At 47.8% G+C, this 20,702-nt stretch overlaps 1 protein-coding gene across 1 annotated transcript; it reads left to right on the top strand.

Moving 5' to 3' along the window:
* Nucleotides 1-364: 364 nt before the first annotated feature.
* On the top strand, nucleotides 365-5,017 carry LOC133353827 (type-1 angiotensin II receptor A-like). The gene is given in 3 exon segments (XM_061570249.1): nucleotides 365-739; nucleotides 3,761-4,396; nucleotides 4,398-5,017. Coding segments are annotated over 2 exon segments (1,059 nt in total). The 5' UTR covers nucleotides 365-739; nucleotides 3,761-3,842; the 3' UTR covers nucleotides 4,903-5,017.
* Nucleotides 5,018-20,702: the final 15,685 nt, after the last annotated feature.

The following is a 20,702-nucleotide window of genomic DNA, read 5'->3' as shown; positions in this document are numbered from 1 at the left end:
CCGCCGTGGTACAAAGTGCGCGCGACACCTCTGGGGAAATGTCAACACACGTGCACACACACACACAAAGGTAAAGATCCCCTTGTAGCCTTCACAGACTGTTGGGGCAAGTGCTGTTAGCGAGCACCTATGAAGGTCGGCACGGCACACGAGGGGGGTGGGTGGCCAGCACCACGCCCGACCGCCTTTGTCTCCCCAGTGGCGATGTTTTACGCACAGCACCAGTTACTCAATTGAGACCGAGTCGACCCAGGGGAGGCCCAGGAACCGCTTCAGATAATCGTCACCGGTGTTGGCCGTGAGCGGGAATCGACCCCGGCTCGTCCGGGTTGGTCACGCAACGCCCTAACCACTGCGCCACCGCTCCCCACAACACACACGCGCACGCACGCGCGCGCGCGCTGGCTCACACCCGGCGTGTGACTCAACGTCGAAGGGAAGGTGGCCGAGGGCTTCGCTGGTTCTCGCTTTGAAGAGGAATAACAAACAACTGTCTGCAAGTCCTCGCTCAAGCCCCTTGCGCGTGGCGCTGCGTCGGTTTGGTCGCAAGGTCCCCGTGCAGATTTCGTGCCCCTTGTGACGGAAGCAGCCACCACGTGCTGGAGGAGGAGGAGAGAAAGTTGGCTGTGATTGAGGGAGACCCGCGAGCTAACTCGACCCCACAGATCGGCGGAGTTGTGGCTGCGGCGAGCGAGCGAGCGAACGAGCGCTGACCGACTCAAGGAATTCTATTGAAGAGGTAACCCAGTGTAAGATCAAACATGGTGGTCCAGATGTATTGTGACACCCCCCCCCCCCCCCATTTAATTCTCTAAATCTGAAAATGTTTTTTGTAGTAATGCTTTTTTTTTGCATAAAAAACTGAAATGAATATGTAAAGGAACAACAAATGTTATGGGGTTAATTAATCGGGGGGGTCACAAGACGTCTAGGCCACGCTGTGTAGCCCTGTGTTTCGCGTGTGTGTGTGTGTGTCACCTTGTTGCTAACGAGAGCGAGGTGTGATCTAAAGTTGAGCGTTTGCTGGCTACTGATACGAAATGCCTCGCTGGGTTCTTCGTCATGAAGCTGGAGAGATGGCTGAACTTCGTACAAAAAACAAAACACGGTTATGCTTACTCTTTGGTTGTTTTGTTCCACCTGAAGACGGGGGCTTGTGTTGCCTCCGAAACGCCGTGATTTTATTTATTTGTTTCCTTATTAAATCCTTTATATTAAGTTCACTTGCTTGCTTGCTTGCGCGCTTACGACCGTGCAAATCTTTCGGTCGTTTTTTAACCCACTTCCCGTGATCCAATCGAGCTGACATTTTCCACACAGACTCGTTGTGCGTGACAATTAATGTTCGTGAAATTTTTTTCCAAAATTTTACACTTTTTAGGACAAAAATATTATATTTAATTACCAATTGCTTAATGGTGCAATGCAATCATCTGACCCATAGGTGGCAGCCATCTCAAGCCAGAGGACGAGGGGACTCTAGCCGCCACGCATATAAAGGATTTATAGTGAAAAACTTTGTTTTTACGGGTTATACTTGTTTAACCTACGTGATTTTAACGAAAAAACCAAAGAGTATTTATCCTTGCAGTCACGAAAGCTTGAAATCTAGAACGGTTATGCTTCTTCGTTATCGCCAATGTCCTCAATGGGTTTCAGTTGAGTATAACTGCACGCATCCCGCCTCTCGCCAGATCTCCGAAAGCTAAGCGGGTTTCAGCCTGCATGGATACCGCTAGAATGGGGGTCCGCGTGCGTTGTGGGCTTGTACTGCGATGTGTCCGGGAGATGCAACTGCGCCAATGGATCCTTAAATCTATCTGTGCGGACCTCGGAGTGCTACCGTGGTGGGTTTTCTCTGGGTCGCGTTTGCGTTTTGCGCTGACGAGTCAAACTCTACATTTTAATTGAACTGTCCAAATGTCTCAACGCAGGGCCCTCCTGGAAACAATAAACTGGGCAGGTAAGGATCACTGTTAATTATTATTAACATTGTCAAAAAACTAAAATCAAGTAACCTCCATGACTAACAAGGGGAAAATTAAACCTTCATCCAGCCGTGGCTAGAAAGGAGCTGTTGCATTACGCATCACGAAATTGACGCATTTACATCGACTGCTTCTAGTACGATTGGTATCTGAAGCCCGTATCGCGTCAGGCGCAATCTACACGGGCCCTGCACTAGCGCTATCGAAGGTCACTGCGAGTTCCACGTGGGACGTCAGGGCATTAAGGTGAATGTGGTCAGCTGTGACGTACTCTGGCATTAGTCCAGATTGCCCCTGAAACGAAGTTAAACAGGAATAAAGCGTAGGGGGCTGCATCGTTGTAAACATACGGAGACCCCACCCCCATCCGCCTCCCCTCACCAAAAAAAACACTCTGTATTGTTTATATATATAACAGCTTTGAACGGTCAGCGAAGAGCAACCGTTAGAGACTTGAATTTTGAAGTGCTTTAGCCATCCATTTAATTGCTTTCTATGAGAGTTGGTGAATTGCAGATAAACTCGCCCACCCACTCGTCCACCCACCGCCTTCACCTGCATATATTTGAGGCTTTAAGAAATTCTACGCTTTGCTGTTCGTATCCACGATCGCATACAAGAGGGAGAGCGAGAGCCAGATATTTTCCATTCGTGCAACAGGCATCTGCCTCTGCCGTTGTTTGTGTTGATCAAATTTAAAGCAAGGGTTCGGCACAAATGTCGCAACATATTTTTTTTGTATAAATATATTCGTACCACCAACTCGGTTTACACTCATCCACAAACCCACATCTCGGCAAAAACGGCAGCGAATTACCACAACGGTCGGTTTAATTTTTGATTTAAAGCTTTCGTGACCGCAGGGATTCATCTTCTTGGTTCTTTCGGTAAAGTCACGTAGAAGGGAAATAATAAAATAATAAAAATTAAACACAATAAAATACAATTCTCACGACGTTTCGGCCACAACTTTACCGAAAGAACCAAGAAAACGGTCGGTTTGCCAAATTATCGTTGGCGATTTTACATTTCACAAGTGATCGTGACGCGTTCTTTATCGCGGTAGCCGCCACCGGGGTTGACCCCGTGACCTTAAATACATTTCACAGTCGAGTGACTACAGGGCCCGTTCCATTCCTGACTCAAATGTTTCAGTTCGTAGGCGCGCGCAATGAGTCCGCGAGAGCTGCGTGGCTGTAAAACCACAGCAGTTGCGTGAGCTCAGCCTCACGGTGCTGGCAGCAGCATCCGTTTGAGATTTCTTGGAAGAGAAAAAAAACAACGGTGAGTCATTGTAAACAAAATTTAAATCAAAAGTGATTATATATTTATTTTTAACAAATCACCGATTGTTGGTGGGGTTTTGTTATTTCTTGCAATGAATTCCAGTGGGTTTCTCTTTTGGTTTGTTCTCCAGTTCTGAGAATTCACCACACAGGAGCTAACTTGCGAGCCCTACATGGACGACACCGATATCATTTAGCGCAAGGCAATTGCAACGGGATACGGTCGGTCGCGAGATAGCGCCGCGCTCGTTTTTCCGGCGCTTTATCTCGAGAGCGACGCTAACTGAGTAACGGAGCAGCAATTTTGCGGCTGCGTCAAACGCAGGCACCTCCCCCCCCCCCCCCCCCCCCACCGCTTTGCCGGTTATCCCAAATGTTCCGCGTCTGTTTCACTGCGATGATTCCATCAACGCGTTTGTTTGCAGTACTTTGCCCCCTATCGTCATCATCATCATCATTATTATTTCCCTTCTGGACGATGGGCAGTTGAAACGGAAGAAAGCGACCGTCGGGTGTGAAACTTAAGGACGACCCGACGCCGAAGCCTGCGCTGTTGCATTCCGTCGCGATGAGCGGAGTCGATGTCGCGAACGAGAGCCTCGCCGCTCTCCACAACGGCACCGCGATCAAGAACTTCGCCTCCGAGCGGTGTCCCGCGGCGTTCACGAACCCCGCGGCTCTCACCGCCGTCCCCGTCATGTACGGGCTCATATTCGTGGCGGGCCTCGTGGGCAACACCATGGTGGTGGCGGTCGTGCTCAAATATCTGAAGCTCAGGAACGTCGCCAACGTGTACATCGTGAACCTGGCTACGGCCGACCTCGTGTTCGTGACCACCCTGCCTCTCTGGGCCGCCTCCGTGGCGCGCGGCTACGACTGGCCCTTCGGCGGCTTCCTCTGCAGGGTGTCGGCCACCGTCGTCAGCGTCAACATGTACGCCAGCATCCTGTTGCTCGCCTGCATGAGCGTCGACCGCTACCTGGCCATCGTGCGCCCGCTGCAGTCGCGCGGCAGACGCACGCGTAGGCGCGCCCGCGTGGCCTGCGTCCTCGTGTGGGTCACGGCGGTGCTCCTCAGCGTGCCCGTGGCCGTCTTCAGGGTGACCTTCATTCCACGGAGGAAGAACGGTGTGCGCACTGCGCTACCCAAGCGCGCGCACCTGGTTCCTGGCGATGAACGTCACCCGCAACGTGGCCGGCTTCCTCGTGCCCTTCCTCGTCATCGTCACCTGCTACAGCCTCATCGGCAGGACGCTGCTGCGTCGCGGCGGCGACGTCGTCAGGCGGGACAAGGTGCTGCCCGCAGTGCTGGCGGTGGTGTTGGCCTTCCTGCTCTGCTGGTTGCCCTACCACGTGCTCACGCTGCTGGACACGCTCGTTCGCCTGCGCGTGCTGCGGGGATGCGGCGTCACTGCGGCCGTCGACGCAGCTATGCCGGTCGCGGTGGTCGTAGCTTACACCAACAGCTGCCTCAACCCACTGCTCTACAGCTTCGTGGGCAAGGGCTTCCGGCAGGGCTTCGGTCGGTTACTGCGGCTCAGCGCCTACGTGCCTCGGCCGCTCGCCAGCTCGTTCACTCGCTCGAGCTCGCTGCGCTCACGCGTTGTCGAGATGGAGAGTCTTCGCTGAAGAGCGCAGCCTGCCCAGGCCGGCAGGGACGTGGAGGCCGTCGTGAGACTCGAGGAGGGAGGGAGGGATGGCGCTCGTGCCACACTGGTATGGTTTTTTTTTCATTTCCGAAGAAACGTCCACCCCGAGGGGAAATTAAATTAAAGTGATTTTCGAGATGTGGATGTGTTCGCCAATGGATCGGCGGGAGCGGCGGTGCCATGCGCCGGTGTAGGCTCATTATTAATTCCAACCCAGCGAGGCCCGGTATCAATTTCAGTCGTTGTTTGTGAATTGGTGTGCGCTTTTTTTAATGTGTGTTTACGGCAATCGAATTGCTATTCAAGGAGGATGACGATCGCTTGTGTTGTGATCGAAACGTCGTAGTTTTTTGTTATTTTCTTTGAACCATCTACGCGACTTTACCGAAAGACCCAAGAATATGAATTCCTGCAGTCACGAAAGCTTTATGTCAAGATTTAATCGAATTGCTGTTTGCAATCGCAGAATTGAAACGACGCAGTTAAACAAAATTATAACTGAATACTTTTGTAAACATTTTTGTTAGATAGAATTGCGTTTGCAGTTACGTATAAGCACAGTGCTTTTCTCTGTTCTACATAAGGGACATTGCCCTAAACGCCCGTCAAATGTAATATTTTGTAATCGAATTGGCAGTGTTCCTCACAGAGCAGGTGCTTTTTATTTATTTAACATTTGCTCGTCGGGTTTTCTTTTGAAGATAACCGTTTCATGTAGACACCTTCTTTTCTATGGCTGCATCTGTGCCGTGTCAATATTTCCCCACCTCCCCCCCCCCGTCTTTATTGAAACGTGCCCGGAATGCGATCGGATCGCGTTACCTGGGCGAATACACTGACAGAAGGCATCGAGCTTGTTTTCTTATTGGCGCACCCTGTCACACACTCACACGCACACGACAGCGAACTCTTGATCTGATGTTAGAAGGGTCAAAACACAGTGCATTTGAAACATCATCACGATCCATGGGCAGATAGCCCGTTGTTGTCCACTGCACATTTAGTCATTTGTTTACACTTTCCTCTCTATCTTGTGCCAATCTGCTCAAGATGTGGCCACGTTTCGATTTAAAGCTTTCGTGACTGCAGGGATTCATCTTATTGGTTCTTTCGGTAAAGTCACGTAGAAGGGAAGTAATAAAATAATAAAAATAAAACATAATAAAATAATTCTCACGACGTTTCGGCCACAACGCAAGCAGCCGTCCTCAGGTGAAAACCAGGTCCGTCGAGGCGACGGACCTCATTCAGACTCTGTCGCCTCGACGGACCTGGTTTTCACCTGAGGACGGCTGCTTGCGTTGTGGCCGAAACGTCGTGAGAATTATTTTATTGTGTTTTAATTTTATTATTTTATTACTTCCCTTCTACGTGACTTTACCGAAAGAACCAAGAAGATAGTGGCCACGTATTCTTGGTTCTTTCGGTAAAGTCACGTAGAAGGGAAATAATAAAATAATACAATTAAACATTCGCGGTGGTTTGGCTGCTGCAGCTCCTTACGATTAAACATTCCCTCCCTTTATTACTGCTAATCCTACTTCCTCCCTTTATCACTGCTAATCCTACATAATACACGAGCATAATATGACTTTGAGACCCCCCCCCCCCCACCACCTACACATTCCACATATAGTGACTAATCCCTTATCTGCATTTTCATCAATATGCTTAATTTCAGTGTTGATATGTAAACTCCTTTGTCAAGGCGCTCTTCTCCCCCCGACCCAGATTAAATATACGCTGCCAAGCTTGGCGGTGTTCATTGGGACGCTGTCTTTCCGGCAGCTCTGTTTCTTCACCTGAGGACGGCTGCTTGTGTTGTGGCCAAAACGTCGTGAGAATTTTTATTTTATTATGTTTTATTATTGTTATTTTATTATTTCCCTTCTACGTGACTTTACCGAAAGAACCAAGAAGATGAATCCCTGCAGTCACGAAAGCTTTAAATCGAGATAGTGGCCACATCTTTCTGGCACCAATCTCTTGTGATGTCGTAATCGTCAAGCCATTATTCTCTGTTAGCTCTTCTTCCCTTTCCGGTTCCTTCCTCTTTTCCGAACAATACACTTTTAATTGTCCTGTTATCCATCCTACATACGTGTCTAAATAGTATCAGCTTCCTTTTTACCACTTCCCTGCATCATCATAAGGTGGTCTTCTTCTAGGTGCAACCTTTTTCTTACTTCCACGTTGGCCACTCTTCGGGTCCAGTTGAGATGCAGTACCCTTCTGTGACAATACGTTTTGGATGCCAATATTTGCAAATCATCACCAATTAATTCAAACTTCACAGATGATTTGACATCGTTTCACACGTTCCATTGTCTCTCGAACATTCTATGAGCCGAGAGGCACATTCGCAAATATTTGTCTAAGTCGTAAATAATGTTGTTGTTGTTGTTTTTGACACGTGCAATATGATGCACGTATTGTATGGGAATCTTTTAATTCACCAATACTGTATCAACATACATTCCTCATGCATACCAAATAAAGTGTTGCATACTACACACCCACCAACGGTTTGATGAAATCTCATGACTTACGATCGCGATTTAATTTAAGATTCCATTCCTTTTTTCGTATCGTTTGTATTGTTTATATATTTATATATTTTTAAAATAAAATCACCTCTGAATAGTTTTGTTTCCTCTCAACCTAAATGTTACATTCACATAACACATCCCTGCGGAGGGAGCTGGTAGGAACGTTGGGTTGCTCGGTCAATGGCCAGGGTCAACGGTGGCGTGGTGTATTCTGCAAATATGCCCGACTGTGAGGGCGGGCACAAGCCGGCGTGAGTAGGTTAAACGTTGAGTTTTATAAGGGCACCACGGGGTGACCAGCCCCTCCCCACCCAGCCCCACCCCTCTCCCAGCCCCACCCTCCCCACCCAGCTTCTCCCCACCCTCCCCACCCAGCCCCTCCCCACCCAGCCCCTCCCCACCCTCCCCACCCAGCCCCTCCCCACCCTCCCCTCCCCACCCAGCTCCTCCCTTCCCACCAGCCCCTCCCTGCACGACGGACACAATAATCCCCTGTGGGCTGGTGTAACCAGGACGTTCCTACCAGTATAATTCCTGTCAGCACCAGGACGCCAAAGGCCTTTCGCCCTCACTTATATCTCTCACGCCACCATAGCCATGAGCGCTGCAGACGGAGTGGTGCAGCTTTCATTGCACGGTTCATCATAACGAGCGCGGCTCAGACGGACTGTGGGACGATTTGATTTGCTGGGCTCCACGTGGCCGCGGGTTGCTTGATATGAACGTGTGGGCCGCGTTTGGCCTATGGGTCATCGGTCCATGACCCGTGCCTTAGTCCGTAGTTCATACGGGGAGATGTGATGATAAATTGCGTGTCATTGAATGATTTTTTTTTCATCTTGGTTCAAAATAAATACCTTGAAGAGTGAAAGAGGCATTGTGTGCATTCTTTTGAAATTGTACAACTTTGTCACGTTTCCATTAAGTTTCCATTGAGTTAAGCTGGTGGAGGAAATAACTGTTTGACGTGAACAGGCTGCGGGATTACATTTTGTCGAAACTAAACGCATCTCCTTTTGCAGATTCACCTCAATGACAACACCGTAGAGAAAACGTTGCAAGAAATTTGGCCCAAAATTGTATGAAAAATAAATATTTACCAGTACGCGATGTGGGCTCAACAATGTACGATAACGATCGGTAACAGTGTCGTTTCCAGAGGAAATTGGATAAAATACGGATATTGAGGTACATTCCAATTCCGACACACACCAAGTGGTAAGTTTGAATATTCTCTAAAAACAATAACACAAGCCATGATGCTCTTTATTTGCCTAGTGATGCTTCGCCGAGTCTCAATTTTCATTTTTTTCAGCAACGTCCTGGATTGTAATGTTTGGCCAATTCCTCGAACGATCTTTTTGCATGTGGGGTAAACCTGGAGTAACAACACATACGAGGGGTGACAATTCAAATTCTCCACAGAAGGAGGTTCGCAACCTACTTGCTGCACTGCCGTCTCCTGCCAGGCTACGGGGTGACCACAGGTCTGCGTGAACCACCAACCCTCACCTTAAAAAGGCCCCAGGTGCAGACGTCTGCCACCACCACGCCGATTATCACGGTTGGCTACGTACGGCGCGAAAGAAGTTCAACGTACAAACACATACATACGTGAGGCCCGTGACCCTTGGCTATTACGGCCGCCGTCGCCACCACTGAGTTTACATTCCAGGCTGACTGCTGATGGTAGCGGCCACCTTCCACGGCGTCTGCCGACCTCCCCCTGGGTGTTTATTCGGAAGCCACCCCACGTCCTATGATCACTGTTTCATTGCTTTTATGGCTTTATTTTGGTGATTTTTGAAAAGTTTTTCGGTTTGGCCATGTTTGTTTGTTGTAGTACAGAGTTAGACTGATGGCCTTAATCTAAGTTGTCTTGTGGTTGTTGTTTGACTTGCACCCCACTGGGATTTTTGCACACAGTGTTGGTGTACGGTGCTTTTTCTGCAATATTTTGCTGTCTTTCCTTGCATTTTCTGTTTGCACATAGTCACTTTAAGATGTTTTCTTGTTCATGTTTTTTTTTTTGCGGTTGCACCCGATTCAAGAGCCGAATGGCTCACAGGGCTGTACCAAATAAATGAAACTTGAAACGTCCTGGTGCCGGCCCTCGCCGTCCAGGAGTCAAGCCCCGTTACGATGCAACATCAAAGTCAATAGCGACTGGCTGCTCAAACGTAAGCATCGAGGGCGACGGTCAGAATCTCCACTTCGTAGTACCGGGCCGGCGGTGGGAATTCCAACATTTCCATCACGGCAGGAGCGAGTTTATCCGCGAGGCAGCCTCTGTTGACTACCCCGCGGAGTGGAACAAGTTTGGTTTCATTTTTCTAGCCGGGGAGCAGCAGGGTTATGAACTCGCGACCTCTCCAACTGTGAAGCAGCTAACTCGACTGCTGAGCCACCCGGCTGGATTCCAGTTCCTGCCAAAAATCCATTCCGTACGAGCGCTCCATAATGTTACTCGATGGCAGAGGTCGCAACCGGGTACCCGATACCCGTACCCTACCCGATACCCGGCTACCCGTACCTGGCCGGGTATCGGGTACGGGTAGCCGTTTGCGACCCTGGTGCGGCCGAGTACGAGTAGGCCGTGAGTCACTGGTGAGTAGCCGTTTGTCACTCATTTCGGGTAGGGTACGGGTACGGGTAGGGAACGGGAACCTGTACCCGGCCGGGTACGGGTACCCATTTGCGACCCTGGTGCGGCCGGGTACGGGTACGGGTAGGCCGTGAGTCACTGGTGAGTAACCGTTTGTCACTCATTTCGGGTAGGGTACGGGTAGGGGTAGGGAACGGGAACCTGTACCCGGCCGGGTACGGGTACCCATTTGCGACCCTGGTGCGGCCGGGTACGGGTAAGGAATCAAGACCCGTTGGCGACCTCTGCTCGATGGGCATGTACAGAGCTGCTGAATTAAGGCCTCCCCACGTCATGCTGGTCGTGGGGGCTATATTTGACCATGCTTCACCACGCTGGTCAGTGCGAGATGTTTTACGGCAGTCAGCATAGACATAGTGCAGTACAACAATGGATTTTGCTGCACTGCCCTCATGATGCGCACGTTTGAGATGCAAATTACTCTCCAGAGCGTTTCATACTCCAGAGAACACGGTACTGTGTTAGCAATGACAGGAGCGCCACGTGGAATTCCTCTTACAGATTGCGAGTTCATATTCTGGCTGGGGGTTGACTCAGCCCATCATCCTTCTGGGGGTCGATAAATTAGTACAATTCTATGGGAAATTCAAGAGTGGGTTGTCCGTTGGAATTTCCCTTCGCTGGAAAAGCAATAAAACGCTCTCTTTTTGCTACACACAGGGCGCCACGGTGGCGAGATGTTAACTACCTCGCCTGGTACGCAGAAAGTCGTGGGTTCAAATCCGACCCTGACGCCTGTATGTGTGTAGTTTGCATGTTCTCCCCGTGATGGCGTGGATTTTTCTCCAGGGCTTCTGTTTTTTACATCCACATTTAGAAACGTGCGATTAGAGTTATTGGCTGCTATAAATGTCCGCACGAAAAGCCACTTCGTTGAGCTATCATTTGTGGCCAGGTCGCTTCTGAAAAAAAGAACTATACAGCTCGGTGGCACGTTACCTGGTGAAATAAAATAGGTCAAGAATCACGAGTCGTCCGGTATTTATCTTTTTTAAATCCTTTATATTAAGTTCGCTTGCTTGCTTGCTTGCGTGCTTGCTTGCTTACGACCGTGCAAATCTTTCGGTCGTTTTTTAATCCCACTTCCCGTGATCCAATCGAGCTGACATTTTGCACACAGACTCGATGTGCGAGACAATTAATGTTCGTGAAATTTGTTTCCAAAATTTTACACTGTTTAGGGAAAACAAATTAAATATTTAATTACCAATTGCTTAATACTGGCAGACAATCATCTGACCCATAGGTGGCAGCCATCTCAAGCCAGGAATATAAAGGATTTATAGTGAAAAACGTTGTTTTTACGGGTTAATTTTTCTCCACAGCACCTGCTTAATGCCTGCCACCGTTTCCCCATTGTGAAAGCACATGCCAGTGTCTTAGCAAATCAGATGTGTTTCTCAGGAGCAAACAAAGCCTAATCTCCTTTCTGTGCATTCTTGAAAGCTGCCACTAACTAAACTAATATTAATTTAGCGAGTGTGTATTTAACTCCGGACATCTGAGACTAAATAGTGCACACATCCATTTAGACCCGAGGCAAGTCTTTGAGAGGTAATGACATTTGCTGAATACTTCATTGAAATGTCACGAAGCATTATATATTTTAAAAAAATATCCATTTGAGTGATTTTTATGAAGTTGAATTGATGCAGAAATGTTGTAGTTTTATCCTGTATCCAAGAATACCAAATGCGATTGAGAGATACATATTTTACGATGTAAAGACTTTAAAAACGTCACGAAAGGGTACATAATTTGATTTTAATGCGACTAGGTATAAGATATGTAGCTGATTAATTTTCAAAATCAACTCTGGGTAATTCAAGTGCCCTAGAAACATGTTCTATAATGATCATATCAGTATTTAAACGTGTAATGTCTTAATGACGAAATGTGTTCAATTTTTATACAGCAATGTGTTTGGTTAGGCTTGAGCTAAAACACATTCCTGCGGAGGGAGCTGGTGTAGGAACGTTGGGTTGCTCGCTCAATGGCCAGGGTCAACGGCGGCGTGGTGTATTCCGCAAATATGCCCGACTGTGAGGGCGGGCACAAGCCGGCGTGAGTAGGTTAAACGTTGAGTTTTATAAGGGCACCATGGGGTGACCAGCCCCTCCCCACCCAGCCCCTCCCCACCCTCCCCACCCAGCCCCTCCACTAACCTCCCCACCCAGCCCCACCCTCCCCACCCAGCCCCTCCCCACCCAGCCCCTCCACTACCTCCCCTCCCCACCCAGCCCCTCTCCACCCTCCCTTCCCCACCCAGCCCCTCCCTCCCCACCCAGCCCCTCCCTGCAACGACGGACACAATAATCCCCTGTGGGCTGGTGTAACCAGGAGGTTCCTACCAGTACAATACTTGTCTTGCGACCAACATTTGGCCAAATATTTAAGTGTTCTAGCCCAAAATTATATTGTAAATAATCAATAATGTTGAAGCCCTTAGTCAAGGTTCGCTCTGTCGGAGGTCGCTCATTCCCCTCTGATGTCCCATTTGTCTCGAGCTCTCTATCCACAGCTGTCCGTGCTGTCAACTCCCTTCAAGTTCAAGTGCATTTATTAGGTATAGCCCTGTGAGCCATTCGGCTCTTGAATCGAGTGCAACCGCAACAAACAAAAAAACATGAACAAAAAACATCTTAAAGTGAATATGTGACTAAGTGCTAACAGAAAATCCAAGAAAAGACAGCAAAATATTGCAGAAAAAATCACCGTACACCAACGCTGTGTGAAAAAATCCCAGTGGGTTGCAAGTCAAACAACAACAACAACAACCATAAGACAACTTGGATTAAGGCCATCAGTCTAACTCTGTACTACAACAAACAAACATGGCTAAACCAATACACTTTTCGAAATCACCAAAATAAAGCCATGAAAGCAATGAAAAAGCAATCAAAGGAACTGACGGAATTTTCACAATAAATGGCGTAAACATGTACTACCAAAACCTTGCAGCCATAGCTGGCTGCATGAGCCACTCCACAACAGCAGGAGCATCAATAGGAGTATTGTAATTTTTCAATGCACCCTCTGCCCTCTGTTCAACTCTGGGCTCAAGACCTTTCTTTTTCCTATGCTTATGACTGCCTCTCACACTTTGAGAAAATCAATATCCCCTCTGAACAGCATCTCAAGATGGGTTATATTTAAAGGATATTAATCCAGTTCTAGATGGTCAGACTGTTGGGCTTACGAGGAAATGTTTCCATACAGAAAATTCTGGACTGTGTTCTTGATTCTTTCGGTAAAGTCACGTAGAAGGGAAATAATAAAATAATAAAAAAACATTATAAAATACAATTCTCACGACGTTTCGGCCACAACGCATGCAGCCGTCCTCAGGTGAAGAACAGGGCTGTCGGAAAGACAGCGTCCGAATGAACACCACCAAGCTTGGCAGCGTATATTTTAAATATGACACAATAATCCCCTGTGGGCTGCTTGCGTTGTGGCCGAAACGTCGTGAGAATTGTATTTTAGAATGTTTTATTATTTTATTATTACCCTTCTGCGTGACTTTACCGAAAGAACCAAGAACATGAATCTCTGCAGTCACGAAAGCTTTAAATCTAAACTCTGGACTGGTTTACACTCTCTGTGTCTCATCATCAGTGAGGCTTACCAAAGGCTTACCTCACATGAGTACTGTAAAGCAATGTCTGGAAATCCGATATATTTGTATTTTACCAATTTATGCATTATGTTGAATGTATGTACTGAATGTTGAACTTCTTTCGCACCGTACATAGTCAACCGTGCCAATCGGAGGTGCGAAGCAGTATGGTAATTATGCATTCTTCCAGTCCCGTGGATTTCCAATATTTCATCCATAATTTAGCAATGCAAATAATGAAATCTTTGTGAATTGATGACAGGCCTTGGCATGCGCATGCGTTTGGTTTGTCTGCATTTCACGTTCCCATTTTGCATTTTGGTTGCCCACAAGTGAGAGTTGTGAGGCCGAGATGTGCAGATCGGAAGCCGTGGTCACGACCAGCCCATCGGGAAAGTCTCGGCACCAGAACTCCACCTGGAGGCATTTTCCGCAATCGTTAGAATTCAATTTGGATGTTGTGTAGCATCTACGTCGAAACGCATCCCAAGCCTGTGGCCCGCGTGTGCGTCATGCAGATGTTAATCAACGCAGTGGGTAAACGTTCTCGAGCAGTGATTTTAAAGCTCTCTGGGCGCCACGGTGGGGAGACGTTAAATAATTCTAGATCTGAAGCTTTCGTGACTGCAAGGATTCATACTCTTAGTTCTTTCGGTAAAGTCACGTAGGTAAAAAATGAAATTAAAATTAATAAATTTTTTATGTGATTTTTATTGTTTTATTTGTATTAATTTTAATTTCATTTTTAAATCCTTTATATTAAGTTCGCGTGCTTGCTTGCTTGCTTGCGTGCTTGCTTGCTTGCTTAGGACCGTGCAAATCTTTCGGTCGTTTTTTAACCCACTTCCCGTGATCCAATCGCGCTGACATTTTCCACACAGACTCGTTGTGCCAGACAATTATTGTTCGTGAAAAAAAATTCCCAAAATTTTACACTTTTTAGGCAAAAAAAATTATTTTACATATATTCAAATAGAACGCATTCATGGCTTTGGCTGAACGTCAGAGTGTAAGAGCCCAGAGCGTAACCCCTCCACAGGCCGTGGCGGAGTAGCGCAGTTGGTAGCGCCCTCGCTTCCCATGCCAAAGGTCGCGGGATCGATCCCCGCGTCCTCCACAGGCGAATATATTTTTAAATCCTTTATATTAAGTTCGCTGCCACGCATATAAAGGATTTATAGTGAAAAACTTTGTTTTTACGGGTTATACTTATTAAATCCTTTATATTAAGTTCGCTTGCTTGCTTAGGACCGTGCAAATCTTTCGGTCGTTTTTAACCCACTTCCCGTGATCCAATCGAGCTGACATTTTCCACACAGACTCGTTGTGCGTGACAATTAATTTTCGTGAAAATTTGTTTCCAAAATTTTACACTTTTTAGGAAAAAAAAAAGATATTTAATTACCAATTGCTTAATGGTGGCAGGCAATCACCTGACCCATAGGTGGCAGCCATCTCAAGCCAGAGGACGAGAGGACTCTAGCCGCCACGCATATAAAGGATTTATAGTAAAAAACTTTGTTTTTACGGGTTTACTTGTTTACCTACGTGACTTTACCGAAAGAACTAAGAGTATAGACGTTAAATACATCGCGAGAAACACAGGCAGTGGGTTCGATCCCGACCCTGACGTCTGGATATTTAGAGTTTGCGTGTCTGTCTCTCCCCGTGGGCGCGCGGATTTTCTTCATCCGGGTCCTGCAGTTTTTCTCTCCACATTTAGAAACGCACGTTTCAGAGTATTTGGTTGCTGTACATTTCCACGTGATAAGCCACTTCGTTGTGATATCATTTGTGGCCAGGCCGCTTCTGAAAAAGAGCTATACAGCTCAGTGGGTCTTACTTGGTAAAACAAAAAATAGTTTTCAGTTTCACTTTTTTTTAACGGACAACCATGTACCAAAGGCCTCATTTTTATTACACGCTTTTATTTAACTCACTCTGTCTGTTGTTGTTGTTGTCGTTGTTGTATCCTCAAATCTTGTAACTCAATTTTAACCCACTTCCCAATGTGGTATCGACTGCAAACTTGGTATACTTATGTCATACTGATGACAATCCCATATTCTATAATAATTAATATATATTTTTAAACATTCTTTTTAATATGCTATGTTTCGGCTTGGGTCTAATTGTCCACGGTCAACTGACGTTGAATTTAATTGGCCATGGTCCCTTACGTTATGGCAAGCTTCGGGCCACTTCCTGGAGTCGTGGAGTTCTTCCATTACTAGTACGGTACATTTCATTAAAGCGTGTTTTATATTTTTTAATATTACTTATTTCAAGATTAATATCACTCCCAAAAGTGCTGTGAAGGAAACATTTTTAAAAGCCATAAAAACACGGCTACGTTGCATTCCACGCACTCTCGTTAATGATCTGGCCCAGGGGCTTGGCAACGGAATAACAATAGGATACATTTTTAGAACATTAGGTTTTACCCTTTCTGGCAATAAAGCAGGTTATGATTTGAAGCTTTCGTGATTGCAGGAATCCATACTCTTTGGTTCTTTCGGTAAAGTCACGTAGCTAGAAAAATAGTAGATCACGACGTTTCGATCCCAATACAAGCAATCGTCATCAGGTGGGACAACCACAGCAAGAAAAAACTTACTTTTACCGAAAGAACCAAAGAGTAATAAAACAGTTGTGTCAAGATGTTATAACACCAAACAGAATCCTTATTCAAGGAATCCTGTCTGCATGAACCACACGTACTTGTGGTGAACATGCAAACAAAAAACTTCCTCTGGTAACATATGCATTGTTTTTTTAAACTGATTGGTCCACACCAGAGACAGCTTTCTTTTGAGCCTCGTCTCAAAGTGTTCTACCTATTGTTATATTTTAACACTAGGCAAGAAAGGCCCCGTATTGTAGCTGCTCACCCCGAACTATAAATGCCCTGATAGTGGTCAGGGCCTTTGTGCTTAAATTTCGATTTAAAGCTTTCGTGACTGCAGGGATTCATCTTCTTGGTTCTTTCGGTAAAGTCACGTAGAATGGAAATAATAAAATAATACATAATAAAATAATTCTCACGACGTTTCGGCCACAACGCAAGCAGCCGTCCTCAGGTGGCGTCCTCAGGTGAGGACGGCTGCTTGCGTTGTGGCCGAAACGTCGTGAGAATTATTTTATTATTGTATTATTTCCATTCTACGTGACTTTACCGAAAGAACCAAGAAGGCCTTTGTGCTGTTCGCCTTTTGGCGTTCTCTGGCCTATAACTTGTTCTTCGAATTTCTGTAAAACAAGAAAAACCCCAACATTTATAGAGCCACGATGCACTGCGTGGTGGGACACGAGACGGTGATGGTCTTCTTTACAGTCCCTCCAGAAAAACGCGATTATGCGATCGCAAGATTCCACGCAAAATCAGCCAAAGTCCGCATATTTATGCGGGGGGCGCGTTTTTTCAAATACGCCGCACTTTCGCCGCATAAATTGCAGATTTCCGCGCGCAAAATATGCGGGCTTGCATGATTTCATAATCCACGCATTCTCGTTGTAAAAAGTCACATATATCTTAGCAGAAAGTTGAAAAATGTTGCGTTTACTTCACACAAGCGCAGCCATTTCCCCTGTTGCCATGGGAACGTTATGAAGTGTTAGAGGCTACGTAGTTAGTTTTATTCAGGAGTTTATGCAACTTTACAGTTGTAAGATTGCACTTTTTTGTTAGTAGTATGTAAATTTACATTACTGTAAGACTGTACTGTTACTGTATTGCTTACGTTACTGTGCACTGAAAACACTTATTTTAACAGAAGATGTCTGTTTTGTATAGCTACCTCTGTAAAACAGGAAGCACACATTTTATTTTTTAATATTTTATTTATTCATTTTTACAGAAGTTGTAGCATATTCATTTTGTAAAGCTACAGAACTTGTTCGACTCAATGTTTTGTAAGTTTGAGCCATCTGTTTGTTAAGGTCTGAAATAAAACAAGATGAGCACTTAAATATTCCCAGCACTTTCTGTGATGTAGTATGCTTGCTTATCATAGGAAGTAATAAGAAATGACTCTTTACATTAAAGTAGTAGCCTAGTGAATAGGGTGTTGGGGGAATCACTTTTTTTTCTCTTTTTCATCAAACCGCAGTTTTTGCACGTTCCCGCAATTTAATCGCATAAAATTGCATAAATATCCCGCATATTCCATCGCATTTTTTAAGAAAACGTGCCGCATAATCAACGATTTTTGCCCGCAACAATCACCAAAAAACTCCGCGTTTTTCTGGAGGGACTGTCTTTAATAAATAACCACCACGAGGCAGCAGTCCTTAAAAAACACAAGAGAGCCGCAGGTTGGATCTGGCCCTGGTGCCGGATTCCTCGTGCGCCATGAGTACGAATCGCAGAGGGAAGCAGTCGATCTGAGGACCACACGAGGGGTTTGGTGGCAAGAGACAGTCGGCCAAAGGCAGTAAGAGGTGGCGGGGGGAGGGGTGTGGAAAGGTCTTTTAGCAGGATCCGAATTGTGTAAATTGAACTCCGTGAATAATTAACGAGCGCTCGGTGCGATGTTGAAGCCCGGTCTGCCACCTTTGCAATTTTGATTTGAAGCTTTCGTGACTGCAGGATTTTATCTTTGGTTCTTTCGGTAAAGTGACTTTACCGAAATAATTATTGCAGAGTAAAGTGTGGATCCGACTGAGTGTGGGTTTTGAGACGCAACGCGCTGCTGCAGATGATGATGAGGCCACACAGACGGCTGGCAGCGAGCACTGTGGATCCCGTGCCACCAACACCACAACCACCAATACCACAACCAACACCGCCACTAATACCACCACTAATACCACCACTAATACCACCACCTCCACCACCAACACCACCACCAACACCACCACCAACACCACCAACACCACCACCAACACCGCCAACACCACCACCAACACCACCACCAACACCACCACCAACACCGCCAACACCACCACCAACACCACCACCAACACCACCACCAACACCACAACCAACACCACCACCAACACCGCCAACACCACCACCAACACCACCACCAACACCACCACCAACACCGCCAACACCACCACCAACACCACCACCAACCACCACCAACACCACAACCAACACCACCACCAACACCGCCAACACCACCACCAACACCACAACCAACACCACCACCAACACCGCCAACACCACCACCAACACCACCACCAACACCACCACCAACATCACCAACACCACCACCAACACCGCCAACCCCACCACCAACACCGCCACCAACATCACCACCAACACCACCAACACCACCACCAACACCGCCACCAACATCACCACCAACACCACCAACAACACCGCCACCACCAACACCGCCACCAACACCACCACCAACACCGCCACCAACACCGCCACCAACATCACCACCAACATCACCAACACCACCACCAACACCGCCAACCCCACCACCAACACCGCCACCAACATCACCACCAACACCACCAACACCACCACCAACACTGCCACCAACATCACCACCAACCCACCACACCACCACCAACACTGCCACCAACACCACCAACACCGCCAACACCACCACCAACACTGCCACCAACATCACCACCAACACCACCCACACCACCAACACCGCCACCAACACACCATCACACCACCAACACCGCCCACCACCACCACCAACACCACCACCACCAACACCACCAACACCCCACCACCAACACCACCAACACCACCAACACCCCACCAACACCACCACCACCAACACCGCCACCCACCACCACCAACACCGCCACCAACACCACCACCAACACCACCACCCACCACCACAACCCGCCCACCCCCACCACCCACCACCCCCACCACACCACCACCCCAAACACCACCACCAACACCACACACCACACCCACACCAACCCACCACCACACACCACCACCAACCCCCACCACCACCACCCCACACACCACCAACACGCCACCACCAACACGCCACCAACCCCCCACCCACCACCACAATCCGCCACCACCACCAACACACCACACCAACACCACCACCACCACACCGCACCAACACCGCCACCAACACACCGCCCACCCAACACACCACCACCAACACCGCCACCACCACCACCAACACCACCACAACCACCACAACACTACCACCACCAACACCACACCACCACCACCACCGCCACCAACACCCACAGCCACCAACACACCACAACACACACCACCACACGCCACCCACCAACACCGCCAACAACAAACACACCAACACCACTACACCCAACACCACCACCACCAACACTTCCAACCAACACCACCCCAACACCGCCACCACCACCACCAACACACCAACAACCACCACCAACACCACCACCAAACCGCCACCACCACGCCACCACCCACAACACCACACCACCGCCACCACCACCAACACCACCACCACCACCACCACACCACAACAACACCACCACCCGCAACACCGCCACCACCCAACACCGCCAACCAACACCACCACCAACACCACTACCACCAACACCACCACCACCAACACTGCCACCAACACCACCACCAACACCGCCACCACCACCAATACCAACACCACCAACACCAACACCACCACCACCAACACCACCACCACCAACACCGCCACCAACACCAACACCACCAACACCACATTTTCCCACGCACCAAATCGGGACGTGCTTCTCAGTCGGCACCAGATCTCGCAACAACAACAACAACCCGTGCATTGCCATGAGACACACCATGACGCTTCCCGCCCTCGATGCCGGCACGAATCAAACCCTGCCACCCGAACACAACGTATACCAACCATAACAGAGGGGGTGTTTTTGTTGTCGTTAGATCGCGTAAATATAAACGTGTCGTTAAACCCTCCACCACCCGACACAGCCAATTAGTAAGGTCTGTCACGTAAACAGAACGTGCTAATTCGTCA

This window comes from Lethenteron reissneri, chromosome 45 (genome assembly GCF_015708825.2).
Source record: "Lethenteron reissneri isolate LAM-NWPU_2019-01 chromosome 45, ASM1570882v1, whole genome shotgun sequence".
In the NCBI taxonomy this organism is placed as follows: domain Eukaryota; kingdom Metazoa; phylum Chordata; class Hyperoartia; order Petromyzontiformes; family Petromyzontidae; genus Lethenteron; species Lethenteron reissneri.
This window is presented reverse-complemented; position numbering and strand designations above follow the sequence as displayed.